The sequence below is a fragment of the Vidua macroura genome, chromosome 3, assembly GCF_024509145.1.
Source record: "Vidua macroura isolate BioBank_ID:100142 chromosome 3, ASM2450914v1, whole genome shotgun sequence".
Lineage (NCBI taxonomy): Eukaryota > Metazoa > Chordata > Aves > Passeriformes > Viduidae > Vidua > Vidua macroura.
Genome location: NC_071573.1, coordinates 18,587,249 through 18,606,081, shown reverse-complemented (window position 1 = coordinate 18,606,081; position 18,833 = coordinate 18,587,249). Strand labels below are relative to the sequence as shown.

Below are 18,833 nucleotides of genomic sequence, written 5' to 3'. Positions count from 1 at the left end.
TAAGATTTTTCATAATAGCAATGACCTTACAATAAGAAAATAATATGAAATAATTAGAACAGCCTACCGAAGTCTTACTGATGATTTAATGTTCAAGGGCTGCAAGTTAGAGGAAACGGAACGAGGTATTCTACACCAACTTTTCCTTTGATTTTTTTATTCATTCTATATATCAGAAGTTATTACAAAATAAATCCTACAAAATTCCAAATTACAATTCAAACCTATGTGTTGTGGAAACCACATCATCCATACAAGAGCTGTTCTGGCAGTGGAGCTCTGTAGTACAAGGATGTACCTAAATTCCCTAAACTTCAAGAACTATGTTTGATGGGTACATTTACACAAGAGGTTCGTGATTAGCAAATAAAGGAAGCACTAAAGTCAGGAAAATCTGATTACGTGTACACACTGAAGGAAAAGAAACCCATGCACAAATCCTAAGGGAGATGCCAACAATGTGGTTTCAATAATCTAAGGGAAACACAAAACCTTTTACTGCACTTACCAGCAAAGCATTTGGAACAGAGATTCATAGTCTTGCTGGACCTGGGGCAAAAAATAAAAAAAATAGAGCTAAAAAATTCATTATATTTCTAATCAATACAGGGAAGTTTGGGGGGCAATGAAGCAAGGGTACAGAGAAGGTAAGAACTTAAATGGCTAGGAATCAAAGGTAAGTGGCTAGAAGTGGCTGAATTAGAAATGAGAGTATGGAAAAAGACTTTGTAGGGTAATCTCTTTCCAAGAGTTTCCAAAATATGACTTCTACACATTTACTTCATATATTAAAATAAACTTACTTTACCATTCAATGTATATGTTACACATTCATCAAATTACACATTCTTCAAATCTTTGTATTGCAATGTGATAATGATAGATAGAAAGGACCAATACATTCCATTTGAATAGCAGACTCCCCTTGGCAACAGCTCTGCAGTCCTGACAAATCCTGAATACAATACAGCAATGGAGAGATTAAAGTATTTTACTTATAAGGACACAGACAGATGTGCTCTTGGAAGTCTAGCTGGAATGGTTTAACTGGCTGACTTTGCACTGACATGGACTAGGATAGTTCATATAATCCACAAGGGTGGGCTCAGCTGTGAGGGCAGCAACCTTCAGCTGAAAGAAAAACAGCAGTAGAACAGCAGCAATATCTTAAGCCTCCCAGATGTCTACAAAGTGCATATGCAATTATGCCACAGGTGTTCAAACCTCAAAGTCAGTAGCCTCACCAAAAAAAAGAAAAAAGAAAGAAAAAAAAAATTAAAAGTTATAAGATCTCTCTAGGCTCCCATGAAAAACATGAAAATACCCAAAGCAATACAGTATGTTTCCCCCAGTTTACAAAGAGTTCTCTTCTAACATCACATCTCCTTTACAAAGTGACCTGGAGAATATTCTCAGAAGTTCTCTATGTGTTGGATTATCTTTAGGCAAGAATGAACTGGCTTCTGTACACACTGCCCAATATTTAATTTGCACAGCATTCCTGAATCAACTCTGCCATTATTTACAGGCATTAACGCCATCCTGGGTAGGTTTGAAAGTACCTATTAACAGGCAAGGTTGTACCAAAACTGTCCATGCCTATAAGACCTTTTTTCCTCCCCAGGGCAGCCTCTAGCTGGAACATATCATTTAGCCAAATTAGCTGCACCTTTCTCTCTATAAAAATACACACAAAGAAACAACTGAGACTATCAAACAGGAAGGGAATTTTGAGAGGAGATCTGAGTCTAACAACATACAAATTATAAAAAAAACTGCTTGTTACCTTGAGACAAAAAAAATTGACAACTTTTTCAAAGCAATTGTATCACAAATGAACACATATCAGAATTATAGATTCCCCCTACCCGAATTTGCAGATGGTTATTTTAAATGACTTTCCAGTAACAAAGTAAATCCAGACCTGGTCAATCATATCTTGGTATCAGTCACACCAAAACATTACAGATGCTTTTCAATTCATGCACATCTGAAAGCTGGTTTACATCAGGCTCAAAAATTCTGTAAGAACACATATCACTGGAGATTTGAGACATAACCATTTGCCAGCTACAGCAAGAGCCACAGACACATGAAAGCTAGTTTTAAATGCAAACAGTATGTGCACAGGAGAAAAGTTAATTCCCAAGAAAAGAAAAGCAGAACAGCATTTGTAGCCATACAAATATATCATCAGATTGGTAAATACCCAAAGATTCAATGTGTTGACGGTCTGCAAAGATTATCTACCTTCAAGAGAACTGCAATTAAAAACAGCATGGTGAGTCAACACCTACAGCATCAGTGTGCTGCAGTTCAGTACTCACTGCTTATGGGTTAGACCTTCTGGAGCAGCTCAATATGCCAGGCAGGAACTTCTCTGCAAAGCCATTAAACCCCAGGGGCAGCAAAGAAAAAGAAAGGCAGAGTTCAGCTGGTTCATACTGATGACACTGGAACGGGCAATGACAAATGTTTTCTTTGGTATAATCAACCATCTCATCTGTTAAATATCAATCCAAAGCCTCATACAATATTTACTTATCAGCACACCAACAATGGAAAACAGACACAAACACAACACAGAGCTCTTGAAAAAGAGAAAAAAGGCTGCCACGTACATCTAACGCACAAAACCCCATGAAATTTTCTGAAAGGACAGCACTATTGGACAGGTGACCTTGTAAGCCAAGTAACACTGTTACAGTTTCAAGGATCACTTTCCCTTCGATCCTTGTATACGCTTTTTCAAGGCACTCAAGTCAGTCTGAAACTGCTACTAGGATGAGAACCTGAACCTTGAGTGGTTTTTTATTAGTTTCTTTTACATAGCCACTTACGTGAGAGCAGATACACCCACCAACACTACACTCGAATTAAGAAAACAGCAAAGACAGAGTAGCCGCATTGATCAACAATCAGCTTCTTTATGAAAATGCAATATTTAATTGGAGCAAAAGTTTCATAAAGCAAATGCATTATGCAGTTTATGTACACCAAATTTAGCAGGTCAGTGTCTGTCAAGTAAAGTGCTTGACAGCCTTTTTCTATACTGCAAATCCCTCCTCTCACTGCTAGGATCTCCTCTTTTCAGCAGGCAAGGGTTCACTCACAAGACTTAAAATTGAGCAAACCTGCATATTGCTGCTCTCTGGCGAAGCACATGTTAAGCACATCACTGGTTTAATTGCTTCTCAGTGACTCCAGAATTCAACAGAAGCTCATAGTGCCAGGGAGGAACATAAAAATGTAAAATTTCTTTGTTCCCAACAACCTTCTCAAATATATCATACACCTGCAATATCTGTTATTTCTAGGGACAATTTTATTTGAAACACTCAAAGTTCTAAAATAACAAAGTCTTAATCACAACACAGCCTTCTGTTTCCACTTCATAGGAAAAAGACGGTCATGGATGTCTTTTAGGGAAGGCAATACAATTCCTGTTTCTAGGAACACATAACAATATCATCGTTGCAGTGGTATATAAGGCACGGCAAAGCTAGAATTCTAAGTTAGTCCTGGCAATGAGAATTGAGTGTTTTAGACTGCAAGTGTAGGATGACACCCAGCATTTCTACACCTTTCTTGACACCGCTGGCTTGGGATATGCTTCTGAATCAGGTATCAAATCACCACAATTTTTAACTGCACATATTATAGTAATTCCTAGATTTTCCTCATAAAAACTCAGCTTCATGCTGAACAGCACCTCATCCAGAATTACTCACACTATATATTTTATATGTACAATATCCCTAGAAAGTCATTTTTATACAGATAATTTATAATCTCTACTTGTACATAATTTAAGCTGGTATTCAGAAAGACATTCATATTTATAGATATATCAAGTCAAACAGAATGGCATTATCGCTGAGGCAGAATATATAGTTAAACCCTCTTTGGAGGTACTTCCATCTGTCAAAAAGAAACCATTTAACTAAAGTGTAATATAAAATTATTATGCAGATTGGAAACCACAAGGTGAAGAAAGCTCAGAAGGTCAAGTGGCAGACTAAGTTAAATGCAGAGGATACTTCAAGTCCAGAGGCTACAGAATGATAGCATGCAACAGTTCTGCAGGGTTTGGTCTGAGAACAGTGAGGGTAGTAAAACTGCCTCTGCTGTCAAAGGAAAAAACCCACACCCTTAACAACATGTCCATGAAAGCAGTAGCAATGACATAGGGACTTTGAAAGAGGAAAAAATGTACAGAAATGGGAAATCCTAGAAGTTCTAACATGTTTATACTTTAAGCAGGAAATATATTGCATGTAAGGGTAAAAATAAAATGCACACTTGAGGCTCTCCAAACCATCATCCCCTTACTTGTACTGTTGTGCCTACAACTCGCCACAGCAAAGGGAACCATTTGAGCAATCAGACAGATGTGCACACAGACCACTATAAGTTCCCAACCTCAGAGAGATGCACATCTGCATCTCCAGTTAAAGGTGCATAATGAGAACTGAGAGCCAGCAACAGGCATTAAATAGCAAAAATCACATACTTCAAATCCTATACGTGCTCATATCATGTACCACAATTGATATGTAACTAATTAAGAAAACTGAAGAGATTGCTTCCCTGATTCCATTTTCATATGGTACTTCCACTACATTCTTATGAAGGTGTGAAGTGGCTTTATCTGCTCCAAGAAGAGCACTTGATCTTATAAACTCAATTTTATGCTCTATACTATCAATTATTCCTTTTATTCCCTGCCGTTTTACAGTATATCACTGCAAGGTACCATCCAAATCAATGCACATTCTAATTTGTCTTCACTGGAAGTTTGGTTTTCCTTCCCCCTCTTCCAGTAAATGACTACCAATACAAAACCACATTCAAGAATGCGAGTGAATTCTAGCCCTAAATCTCAAAGACACAACTGTTAGATGCACAGCAGCTGATAAGAACAAACAGAGTCAAAAAACTATCTCACTCTGAAGAGTCAAGAACAAGTCACATGTGGAAATTTTGTTCAGTCAGAGACTTAAAAACTTGACTGATCTCAAGATACTCAGTCTCCAAAAACAAACTTCTGCCAAGAAACTTGGGCAGGCACACCTAATAAATAATGATGGTTTTGGTAACAGAATCCTCCATTTTCCAGCAGATGATCAGGTGCTTCATAACTTCCCCATCCCATCCTTAAGGCAAAAAAACAAAAGGAGACCAGAAACACTAAAATCTAATACTACCTTTACTCTATACAAGTGCCAAGGGGAAATACAAAATGCTCAGTTTCACCTCTATTAGCATGCCACCCAGACTTAAGGTAATGGTGAACTAGTATTATTAGTGCAGATGCTCACCAATGACAAGAATTGTGCAGCTGCCTCAGAGTAAAAATTCTACTACTACATACAGGTATGTATTCTCAATGCTTGAAAAACAACAGCAGAATAATCATAATTCTTGAAACTAATTTTTGTTCATATGTCTTTTAATGATAGAAGAATAAAGGTTTTGGAGAAAAAATGCTTTTATGCAGCATATGTGCATTAGACGTTTAAAAAAATATTAAAAACCACAGATCCTAATTAAGTATAACTATAAAATCCCAGGTTCTGCATTTTTATTGGAAACAAAGCCTTCCAGCACATCTAGTAATGGTTTGTTACAATTCAGAAGTTGCTATGACTTGGTAGCAGGAAAACGTATCTACTTCAGTGTCCCTGTAATTGCATTGGTGATTAAATGCAGCATGTTAAACGCTTCTTGGTCCCCTTCCAGCACAGCAATTACAGTGGGATCACAGTGTCACTACAGTACAAATGTATCTCAGCCCCTGAATGATACCTGTCCAACATTGTCAGAGGCCCTATGTTTGAGAAAGATTAACATAGTATGAATCATGTCACTAATTAGTTAAAACCACAAAGATGCTCAGCACATACTATGTCATGCATTTTCCAACTCAGGACGACTATACTCATGTTAAATCAATGCATTTATACTAGTGTAGTTAATGATCTGTCACCATTTCCATTAGAAAGCAATTTTCAAAGCCTTAGACCTCTGCTAAGAATTCACTGTGAGCTGAATCCTGGCACAGGGCAAAAGCAAAACCATAGCAGACACGTTTACTTTCATCCAAATAAATTAGAAGGATTATTTATTATTAAAAGAAAATCGATCCTATTCTGTATTTCCCTGACACTTTTCATCATTCATTCAGAGCATCTAATGCTTCACCTTGTACAGGAGGGAGGTTAATTAGACTGTGTTAATAAGATCCTCAACTGTCCTTTGAAAGTTCTATATATCCTGTACACTACCTTCTGAAAAAAAGCCATTTTACTTTTCTAAATCAGAAGTCACCTCACTGATTTCATATATGCTGCATATTCTATATTTATACATCCTTTGTAATTTATAATCTTGTTAAGGGAATATAGGCAAATTTTTTGGGGCAGTTTCAACAATTATTCATATTTTTTAACTGAGGTAATTCAATTATTCTTCATAAATGATGCATGCCAAATTCCTTTCAAATAAAAGAGCAGAAGTGGAGCATGGCAAACACAGGTGGACCTACAGAGAACTTGGCAACGAGAAAGTCACATGCATTCAGAAACAGATTTTTAAGTGAACTAAGATCTGAAATTAAATATCCCATGAATGCATTCAGAATCTGTTCTTCATGAATGTACTTCATCATCTGTTCTATACCTATATGCTCAGGGTTAAGAACTTCAATTAGAAAAGTGTTATCAGTAACATTTTTTATTATTACAGCTACTATAGGGGGTTGTGCTTTAAAAACATCAGTATTCTGGTGTTGGACTTCTCATTTTCACCACAAACAATTTAAATGTTGCTTATCATCTGAAGATTTTTTGTAAGCTGCTGAAAATTATGCTTTAGTGAACCACGCATTCTTACCTCAATTTGAAATGAAATGGAGGGCAAACTTTATGAACTTTACAGTGTACTAGTGCAATGCCCTTCTGGCAGCTTTCCACACTCAAAAGATATGCTGATGTGCTGATACCTCAATGAAGTAGCTGGATCCTAGTTTATTATTTTTTCTAACAGGTACACTAAAGCATCCTTTTTAAACTCTATGACTGAAAGACTTTTTATGTTTTAAATACATAAAGACACTGAAGTGCTCAGTTGACAATTAGTCCAGAAAAGAACACAAACACATAAGTGGCAAGATGGGAGATTGTGGAAAATACACATTTTCAGTGAAGCAGCTGAGTCTTGCAAAATACACAAAAACACTGATAAGAGTTTTCACTGAAAGCCTTCTCCAACAATTCTTAAAATAAACTGCAAAAGAATCCAGTGCATTTAAATGAGCTAAGACAGGTTGTGAGAACTTCGATCTGATTCATCTGGGTTTCTAGCTGAACTTACAATGTTGTTGCCCTCCAGTCAAAGCTAAATGGTTCATATTCCCATGAATACACAACTCTATGCTTTAAAAAAACAATCTCAGCAGAAAAATCATATACCAAACATTCCTCTGATAACTCTTCAAAATATTTTTCAAGATGATGTATAGCCTATTATTTAAAGGACAATTAGAAGTTTGGAATTCTAAGAGTTGAAGAAGCCTTTACTGAGGTAGGAATAAAACTTCAAAGTTTTGATCTATCCACCTTCCACCAATTCCTCAAGGATATTATTTTGCTGTATATTGCAGGTAATAACTAACATTGCCCTATGACAACACAATCATCCTCCTGAGATTTACAATATGAGATATTAACTTTATCTTTTTCTTCAGATCAGACACTCCAATAAATGCTCTGCTGATAAGCACCACTCAAAAATCTATTCAATTTCTGTTATTCCTTTTACCACAAGATCAGTAAATAGATACTAAATAATAAAACATTCTTAGGGAAAAAAAGCAGCTGGAAGAAACCTCAAGAAAGAAACCATTTTGTCCCAGGACTTAAAGGGATGGGTAATTACATATCAAACCTTGCCAGGAAACCCTCCTGAAGTACTTCCTGACCTGAACTGCCATATTTAGCACACAAAGTAGGAAAATGTTTGATTCTTGCTGCTTTTAAGCCCAGCGTGTCTCTTCGGTACACAATGCCTAGTGAAGCGTTTAGTTTTTTTAATCTAAGTTCTTTTTCTCTGGCACAAGTACACTTAAGAATGCCTGCCATTATGATGGCTTAGAATGGTTAGAACATTTGAATTTCTGGTGCAGGGGGAGAGGAAAACAGCTTTGCAAAGTATTTCTGAGACTGCAGGGTTTATGTCAAGTAACATTTAAAAGGACAAGATATGTAAACTGGTTTTGAAATGTTGTTGTATTAGTATTAACAAATCACACCAATAAAGTCTGGTATAAATATTGTGCCATGTGTGTTCTCTCAAAAGCTAGCAGAACATCAAAATTATAAAACAAAGTACTTTGTTGCAGAGCTCTACATTTTGTGTCTAACAAATCAAACATTAATCAAGCAAAAAGGAGTTTTAAGTGTTGACCATCCCAAACACAGAGGGAGAAGGCACTTGAAGGTGCATTACATACAAGAGATCTGACAGGATGAGTTAGAATCCCAATCATTATTTTGACTATTTATTTCTATGAGTTAAAAACACAGGAAGTTAGGTTCAGAAATAAAGTAGCCAAAACCAAAAGGAAAGAGTATCCCTTGGACAAAGCAAGAAAACATTACTATTCTGAGATGGGTAAGGAGCTATGTCCTATTTAGTAATGACAAGGTTGTCCAGCAGGATCTCTCACCTGCCTAGACAACCCCAAAAAGCAGCAATGAAAGACATTTTGTAAATGAGAGACAAACTGCCTTTTATGGTTCTCTGAACTCCTTGGTTATTGAATCCTTCTGGAACTGCACACCATGATAGAATTGTGGCACTTCTTGAAAAGCACCTGAAGAATTTTGATACAGTGCCTGCAATCCTATCTTACAACACTGCTCATAAACACATCTGAAAGAAGGTACCAGTATGGAAGTTAGCAGGTATTTTTCCTCCTCCCCATTTAAAACAAGTTTCAGTAGTCCCCAAAAGTTTGCCTGGATGTTCACCACGGGAAATTCACTTTCTTCCATCCTAGCCTGCCTTATACCCAATTGTACAGTCAAAGAAGCAATGGGGCTCTTACTCTGGTCTGTTCTACATCTGACTGACTACACACAGACATTTTCAGTTCTCAGGTGTGAAAATGCAGGTGTGAAAAATCATGTCTCATGATCCTATTTTAGAAAAGAAGAGTACTTCAGCTCCTCCTCAGGAATTTGAATTGTATTAAGATTATACCTACACAAGGAGCAATTTGCCAGTTATCTAAACAAAACATTCCTGGAAGCAGATCTACCTTCACTGTCAGAAAACAATTCCGCCCTGCTGTTACAATAGCAGAAAAATAAGACAAAGAAAGTAGGAAAAAACCCACATAAAAAGTCACTTTTAAAATTGGAATGAACCACCGAAGATGATCTTACTGGTAGCAAAAGCAGGTTTACATGTTCATCTTGGTCATCCCAGAATTTTGGTCAAGTTCTGAATAGCTCTCAGGTGGATGCCTGTGGATAGCTGTCAGGTGGATTTTTTATCTATCAGTTATGACAGGATCCCACCCCCAAAAGATCCATCCCAGAGTAAAGAAACATAGTGTAACTCTCTTGCTATACTGCAGAAATGTTATGAACTAATGTTTTCAGCAACACATTACACAAAGTCGTGGCTCAGAACAACACTTTGGATGTTTAACCTTGAGAAGAGATATCCTCTCCTAAGTACTTTGGAGTTTTCTAACAGTTCAGCATCATTCCAACCAATACAGCATTTCTAACCAGCATAAAACTGCTTACAAATAATTCCTTCACAATGTTTCTGTGTTAAACATTCAACTTCTAAAGCATCTGAAAAAGACTAAATAAAACAGGTAAAATTTAGAACAACAAAGAGTTAAGGAACAAACCAACACAAACATGTTTGGTAACACCACTTCAAAAAGAAACAAACCCTCAAAAAAACCCCAAAACACTACAAGCAAGAATTAGGCTGATATTAACAAAGATTTATACAGAGCAAGATACAAATCTGAACACAGAAAAAGGTGTGATTTTTTCTTTCCCACGCGTGCATTGAGGTACAAACACAGGTAAAGAAATACAACAGCAATTACACACTAACCACCATTATTTCAGTGAAAAATGACATTTGATAGGCTGGGACCTACAGCTCCATTGATAGTTCATATAAAGCAGCATCCTCTTTTCAGCAGTGTTCAGTATAAAGTTGCTTTCTCAGAAGCTTCTAAGACACAGTGGATACTGGCCATGGAAAGTGTCTTCAGCCCCAAGATCCTTCACTTGCTTTATAGAGCAAAAGGGGTTTGCTCTGTGAAACATCCTAAAATCAGTCCATTCAAAAACAGATCCAAAAGTGGGGGGTGTAGGAAATCTGCATAATTAAAAAATCCAAAATGAAATAGAAGTGCTTGAGAGACTTGAGTATTTTTTTTTAGGGGGAAGGGGAAGACTATTTTAGGTTTTTTTGTTTGGCTGGTTTTGAGGTTTTCTCAAGCTGTGATTAAACACTAAACATGAAAGATATTTTAATATCTGAAAATCTCAGCTCCTACCTACATCTTCAACACAATTGCCAAGACCTGAGCTTGACCCAGGGAATGCTGCTCAATACCATTCTTTTTTTCAAGTAAGGAATTTTGGAAAGTTAATGAGTTAACAATGTTGTAGAGTTCAGTAACTGAACTGCAAGTAAATGTGCTCTTTTGCTCAAATACTATGATTAATGTGCCCAGGAGGAACAGCTGCCTTAACTCTACTTTATCCAGCTATGTTATCTGAAAACTCTTCTCAATTTTACTTTGAATAAAAAAATGCTTAAAATAAATTTAACTGGGCTAAAGAACTACACATTAAAAAATAGATTGTAATAAACACCGCGAGCCCAAATGACTCAAGCCATAATGTCCAGAACTTGTGGTAGAAAAATAGGAAACAACTTTAAAATAATGTAATGCACCATAGTGTTGATGTCTTGCATTTTCCAGCATTCTGAGTGCAAATGCATGATCTCCAAGAGCAATTACAACAGAAACAATACTTCAAGTTTTTTCAGAAAGAAAAAGCATCTTAAATACCCCACTACAATTCTAGAGGGAGGAAAAAAAGTTATTCGCTAAATGCAGATTTTAAACCTGACTAGCACTGATATAATACTAAATACTAAAATATTATTAAATCTTCTCATTACCCACAGTTAGCTTATATGTCTGGCTGCTGGTCTTTCTGTAATTGTAGCCATACAATTTGGTTCTACTATAGAAGAATTAAGTTTATTAAGTTACTTGTAGTAAAGGTTTCTCAAAACACAGATGAATAGTACCCTATGCATTCTTTTAGTAGACAGTATTCCAGTCTGCTATTTTCTTTTATCACATGTTAATTCAAGTTAACATGCACATGACTCACTGAATAAAACTAACATACTACTAGTCTATATTTATTAATTTCTTCACAGACAAAAATTGAAACTTCTCAAACAAACACCTGATAAAAGAACTCTCTGTTATGGGAAAGCTTACTGCATAAACTTTTGCATGTTTAACTTTCTCTGTAAATAATTAAACAAAAGGAAACAATTAAATAAAAGTATTTTGAGCCTTATTATGTAAATGTTAATAATTATACAGATGTTTTTCCTTTTTTTCTTTTAAATAGACCGATATCTTTCCATTGTCTTTTGCAGCTATATGGTCACTAACACTGTCATGGAATTGATCAGGAAATCAACAGCATGAAGTATCTTCCATAAGAAATAGAATGAGCACAGCACACAAAAAACAGCATCAGTGCTGAATTGGATCTATCAAACAAGTGCCACAATGTCCTAATGGAACACTGGCATTCTTATGCTAGATTATTCTGAGTTTCTTATTTTCGCATCTTTCAACTCTCTATACCTTTTCAAAATATTACATAAAACTACATTTCTCAAAATTCTAAAAGGAAGCAACAGCATTTGTTTCCACATATTCAGATTTGGTAGCTAATACAGCTATCCCAGCAAAATACTATTATTTAAAATATCCAAGTGCTGGGGATCTTGTCAAGAGTCCTCAATTATTTTGTTTCTGACTGTAACCAAGAACTGTTCTCTATGCATGTTTAACTGCAGCATGCCTGAAAATCAATCCCTTATATTCCACTATGAGCGCATCTGTACCCACAGAAGTGAAAAGAACAGACTCACAGGTACATTTTAAGTATCTTTCTCCATACAGCTTGTCATCTCAAGCTTAAAGGACTCACTGTTTGAAATTTTAACTAACACTCATCACTGTAAATGCTACTGCTGTTATCCGTGACACAGAGCAAATTATTGCTTATGCTGTCAATCAGCACTGCTCACAATCTACTACAGCCATATTCTAATCACTTTCACATGTGCTAACTTCCAGCTACCACCCATCATACCTGGGGATTCATTAAATCATTCCTAGGATTTGTTAAATTGGAACCAGTGGCATGAACATCAAACTCTGTTATTTACTTGATTACTACCTGAAAAGACAGTCAGATCTACAACACAAATACTCTCTAATCACAAGTTTAATCTTTATTTTCTTAACGATATTATGGTGAATTGGGTGCAAAAGAAACAATGCAGGTGTTGTGGTATGTATGCAACTACAGCCAACTTCAAAAGTATCTTGTAAATATAATTCCTGAAATCACTTGTTTTCCTGAGAGACATTTATGGTACGAGCTCGGCATGCATTAAATCAAAAGCGTTTCTAAGAAAGACCAGCTGTGTCCCACAGTGTTCACTAATACAGGAGATAATTATCAGTAAATATTCCACCTGTTTTTTTTGAGCACATCCTATGAAGAACTGGCAAATTGTTCCAGTGTATCTAATTGACCTACTAAGGGAAAGTGGACTGGACTCCGAATCTCAGTTTAGTTCTTGGCTGGAGTTTAGTTCTTCTTAAAGTCTGGAGAACTTTAAAAAAAAAATAAAATATCATATATGGCAATAAAAAAGCAGCAAAGGAAGTTGGGGAGAGACTGCTCATCTTTTATTAGATGGTGCTCACTTCCCCTTAGCCTTCACACTTAACCAAGGTCAGAAATTTAAATTTACTATTTGTTCAATAAAAAAATGTTCATGACTCAATATACTTTCAAATATACCATTGGTATAAAATCCATGGGTTGTACCCAGCACCCTTAAAATGATAAAAAGTACCCACAGAGGTGGGAGGTAACACAGTGCCTGTCTGCTGTGTTAACAAAATCCGTACTGAGGGTCTCTGCTAGTTTGCACTGAACATTCATAATTCTCTAGGTACTCTAACATCTGTGAAACATTTTACAACTCAAACTATTAGCACACATGGCTTTCTGCTGTTGTAAACACTGAATCAGCTGAACTACCAGAAACACTAAAAAGAATTTAATGTATAAAGGAAATACATTATAGAAGCAGGCTACCACACTCCAGTACCAATGGGTGAGTCACAACAAGACTTGCAGCAAGTTCAGAAGATCTTCTCTCAGCTCTATAAAATCCAAGTTAAATACATAACCTTACACTTGCATTGCAAAGCTCTAGTGAATACCATCTGCAGTGGGCACTACTAGATGATAATTTTGACTCCAAATACCCATGTCTGCAAATAAATCCATAGAGAAGGAATACCACTCACCAAAATTAGCATTCAGTAATCAAATACATTTATTTATGTAGTAGTCTTTTGTGTTATTAGAAGGGGAAATGCTGAATACTGTATTAAATGAAACTGGATCAATATTACAACTTAGCATATTACAGGATTCAGTATCACGTAAGCAAAACAACCCAGAAAACTTGCCCAGTATAGAAAAGAAAATATGAGCAATTACACAAGCATGTATCTGTCTGCCTCCTTTTTACACTGTATTACAAGAATCCTGATCTATTTTTTTCTGCTTTTCTTTTCGGCACAATAAAACTAGCGATCAGAAGGCGAGTGAATGAACACATTGGAAGGTATTATTACCAAGGAAAGACTCTATAAAAACAAATATGAATATTTACTACATTTAAGTAGAATGAGAGTCATTCTCAAAATGCTGGACAAACCCAAAGTGAATAAAATCATAATTTTGACTCACTTCCCTCAGTAAAGATTTACAGGAACTCCCACATCTGCTCTTGAGACTTTAGTAACTTCTGGAGAAGCAAAGAAGTAGTTTGACAGGCCCACCAGATCTACTGAAAAATTTCAGTCTTTAAGTGTCTCTATAAAGGTTAAAACAACAACAGAATAAAAGCAAGTGAGACACTTTCTTTCAGTAGTCCCTTTTTAAAACGGTAAGTGGCTTAGTATTTTCAAATGGCTGCGGCTTCAGATTCCAGAATTTTATTCTCCTCCAAATTTCATTTGCAGGTCATCTGAGAACTGTAATTATTGGACTTTCTAAACATAGATAAAGCTTTTGCTTTTGTATGCATCACATAAGGAATTTTGTTTCCCTGTATCTTAAAGTTTAAAAAAATGTAACAGAGCTTCTTTGCTAAAGTCAGCTACAACAGATTAAATGTTCAATTTAGTAAGAAAACACTAAGGTCCACGGCTTCAATGTAAGTGAGATATATAAATATGGAGAACTATTTATATACACATCACAGAATATTCTGAGTTGGAAAGGAACCACAAGTCCAACTCTTTTGGACTATCAATCCTAGCATTATTACCACCATGCTCCAACCAAGATAGAAATATACATCTATAGACACATAGCTAGATAGATTATATATTTATATATATTTATATATTATATGCATATTTGTATTAGTATACTGTTAATGTTGTCAGTTTATGGCTTGTGAAATGTGCTGTCTGGAAACCTGAAATTGACTATTAATCATAAGCTCAAGCAGTCAGCTCTTTGCTTTCATAATGTAAGAGTACAAAGCAATATAAAGATATATTGCTTAAAAGTAATTTTCTCTAGACAACTTTCTAAACACACATTAAACCTTCGCACTTGAAATAAAATGCCTTAAAATTATGAAACAATGTTCTTCCTTGTTACAATACTCACTCTAGGGGAAAAAAACCAAACGAAAAGCCACCCAAAAAACCTCAATAAAAATCCACAAATCCTCCCATTTCCACAGCTATCTTATGCTATTTTTGATATTAAAGCTTATTTTAGGAAAGTGACCAACACTTTCCTAAAGCTTCAAGATGCAATTAGAATTCTAGCTTGCATTTAAATACATCATCGTTCATAGTTTACCCATCAGCTACAGCAACCATCACTGTAAGTAGTTTCAGAGGAATAAAAGTTATATTCAGTTTTGTATTTCTGCTACTGTGCAAGAAAACCATAACTACACTGCAGGTTTCATTTTTCCTTTATAACAACTATACTAAAACTGGTTACACAATGTGGGCAAAGTTTGTGCCTATAATAAATTGTGAACATTTCATCCCAGAGCACAGGGTCTAGAAGCCTCCTCAACAATAGTGACAAAATGGTCCAAAGGAAAAAAAAGGTTTTTGAACTACCTGCTTCTTAGCTCTCCGCTGCCAATGGGACAGACTGTCATATCTGTCTCTCCTTGTTCTGCATTTTGTTCCCTAAAGGTAAGTGTCTTATTTTGAATCATCACTTTCAGTTGGAATAGAAGTATTACATCTATGTTTTAAAAAAAAAAAATCCTGTGAATTGGAATACTCAGTTGAATACTCTGGTCTTCATTCTTCAGTGAAGTTCCGTGATATACAAAGCAATACACTTATACATCAGGCCCAAAGGTTTTGAAAATTTTTATCTTACTATTATACAGCTAAAGGTCAGTGACTGCAGCTGTACTTCTGGCATTTATAGCATAGTAAGAAAAAAAAGTTGTATGATTTTATAGAAGTGTCTCAAATAATTCAAAGGCTGCTTAGGGGAAGGCAAAACATCTCCAAAAACATTAGCCTTCTCCATAAAGGCTGTTTTGTATGAAAGCTTTACATTCTGTTGATACCACATGTAATTACAAAAGCAGAATTTATGTGGATGGAATAATGCAAGTTTTTTCACTACTGACTCACCTTCCAAGTTACTGAGGCTTTTGAAACTTTACTGAACCAAACATCACACCCTGGAACGTCAGAGCTCACAGCTTTGTCTTGACTCACAGACTAGTTCTTAACCACTCTTGGTATCCACATTTCACTGAAACTAGATGGACTTTTTTGGGTGCATTTATTATGGCAAACACTGTTGGCAAAGGCAAAAATATTCCAAATACCTTTTAAGCTCACAGGATCATACATACATGCTTACTAATGACAGCTATTGTCCCTGCCTCTTTGCCCTGCTACCTCTCCTCCGAATTCAACAAGGAAGTATGGGAATTTGAAAACCTGCTGATTCAGGATACCCACACTTAAGTATATTTTAAACATCTTTTTTTTTCTGTTACCATCATCTAAATTATTCCCCTCACACTAGTCAATGTGTTCAGTAATCCTGTCTTGCCCCCTACTTCAAACAATTTATTTGATCACTCTGTTCAGGAAAAATCCTGCTGCTACCCGTGCTGCCAGATTCCCTGAGATACTCAAACATATTGCACAATGAGGCTGCAGAGAAACCCATATATGAGTTAAAATGCAACATAATGGTCCCACTACATTTATTCTTCCAAATTCTTCCCTCAAATTTGTAGACCGTTTTGCAGACTGGAAACATACTCCTGCAAAAAATCCACAAAAGAAAAATTACTGTATCTTTTTGGAGCACAACAAATACTTGAAGGTATTTCCAGCTCAAAACTGAAAATAAGTCAAATGATGCAAAAACTTGGTATACTGCTACGAGGTCTGTCAAAAAAATAGTCATAAATAGAATGTGGACATAATTCTGATAAAGTATGTCTTCCAAAACAGTTTACAATCAGAAACAATAGCAAGTTATTGTGGCATGATGTATCTTACCAATGGGGAAAACATTTATATTTTTGTACACACACAAGATGATCTCTGCCAGTAATTAAACACATAGAAGAGTAACCAGTAAGAAGTAAAAAAACCAAAAACTGCCTTATGAAATTATTAAATAATTATTGTGATACTACAATAAAGACAACTGCACTCCTGTCCACAGCCACAGAAAAACATTTCATATGGATATTCAAAAATATTAATGCCACTATGTATTTATTACTTATTTTCAGATGTGCAAACCAGGGACAGAACCATAGTTAGTTATCTTATTTCATTGCATTCCTTTAAAATGTTCTGAAGTTTTAGTACAAGACTGAATGTGAACTACAGATTGCATATATGTACAACAGTTTTTGCTCTGCTGTATTGCCAGTTGGGGAAAAGATTAAAATGTAAAACTGTATTATTTATTCCCGCATGTAACTTCTTTCAGAGTTGTTTAAAGCTGCTTCAATATTAAACACACATGTTTTCTAAAAGAAATGGACTACACAACTACATTTTAAATGCGCTTAGGTCAAGTCATACATAAGCCTATCCAATGCTGACTCTGCCACTGAAGTAAATCATCCCATTAAGATACTCACCACAGCTCTGCCTCTGGATTCAGTCCTACAAACCTACAATCACTGATTGCATTACATAAGTATGGATGGTAATGTAACATTTCCAAAGGCTCCTGAGTGTCAAGGGGGTTTAACACACAAGTCATTTAAATGCTTTGAAATAATTTCTTATATTTAGATTTTCAGTGAAGGACACTCAGTTACAAGAACTATATTTGCTTTGTTACTCATCAAAGATAATGAGTTTTTTTGGTTTTAAACCAATGATGTTATTTTCAGGGCATCTCTAACTAGATAAAAGGCCCTCTCAGGAAATCACTCAAAACTCAAGTTGCACAAGGAAAAAAAATACTTCAGACTCTGATTCTATATCAGAAATCAGTTGTGTTTACATCAGTCTTAAGCTTTTCAGTATTTGAAAATGTACAAAAACAACCTCAGCAATAGAAACACAGAAGACAAGACTGTAAGACTCTCTATAATGAAAATACCCATTGATTCATTATTTCCATCAATGTAAAGTAATATTTTTCCATTTTCATGCTCCAAAGTGTAGTGAGAAATTTTAGCTGTTTTACTCACAAATCTCTTTCAACCTTATGCCTTTCAGCATCATCCTCCTCTTAATAAGAGGGGAAACAAAGCTTGAGTTCCTTCTTACTGTTTGTCTCCCAAAGATGGAGTTTGATAACATCCATCCACTGCAACAAAAAGTTGTTCTGTTCTTCCTCTGAAATTGAGTTCAAATGACTCCTCACGGTTGTACAGTGTGCAACAACCCTGCCCTCTGCTCTTACACATGCAAATTTTGCTCCTGTAAGTAGCAAATCATATACCCAGTAGAGATCATTAAGCATTCTTCATACACACCTTCCATTCACAAATCTCCATTTATGTTTGCAGGAGGATAACAAATAATTTGATTTTCAATCTCCTCTGCATTTTTCCCAACTTTGTACTTTTGTAGCTGAACTCATTTGTATCTCGACTAGATGCAGGTATTTCCTGGTCTATGTTGTATTACACTTCTTTTACATGCTTTGGAAAACAATTCCATTTTAGGATTTTGAACTACTCTAGTGCAAAACACACAGATTTATTTATGGTTGACAATTCTGTGTAATGTCAACTTGACAAATTGTTTTTCCAGTTTAGGGAACTTTTTGTGTCCCTAAAGTACAAATAAATACTTTCATGTGATTGGTGTTCCAAGTTTAGGTTTAGTAGAATGGAAGTATTAATGAAAAAAGTATTTATCTTACATTTCAGTGTCTCTGTGGCAGCTCTGAAAAGCAGGA

General features: G+C 35.7%; 1 protein-coding gene across 1 annotated transcript in view; it reads right to left on the bottom strand.

Annotated features, from left to right (window-relative positions):
• Positions 1 to 18,833, bottom strand: part of ZFAND3 (zinc finger AN1-type containing 3) — a 131,815-nt gene that overhangs the window by 98,304 nt on the left and 14,678 nt on the right. Inside the window, exon 2 of the mRNA XM_053972622.1 lies at positions 509 to 549. Coding sequence (XP_053828597.1) covers positions 509 to 549 — 41 coding nt within the window. The remainder of the gene's footprint in view (positions 1 to 508; positions 550 to 18,833) is intronic.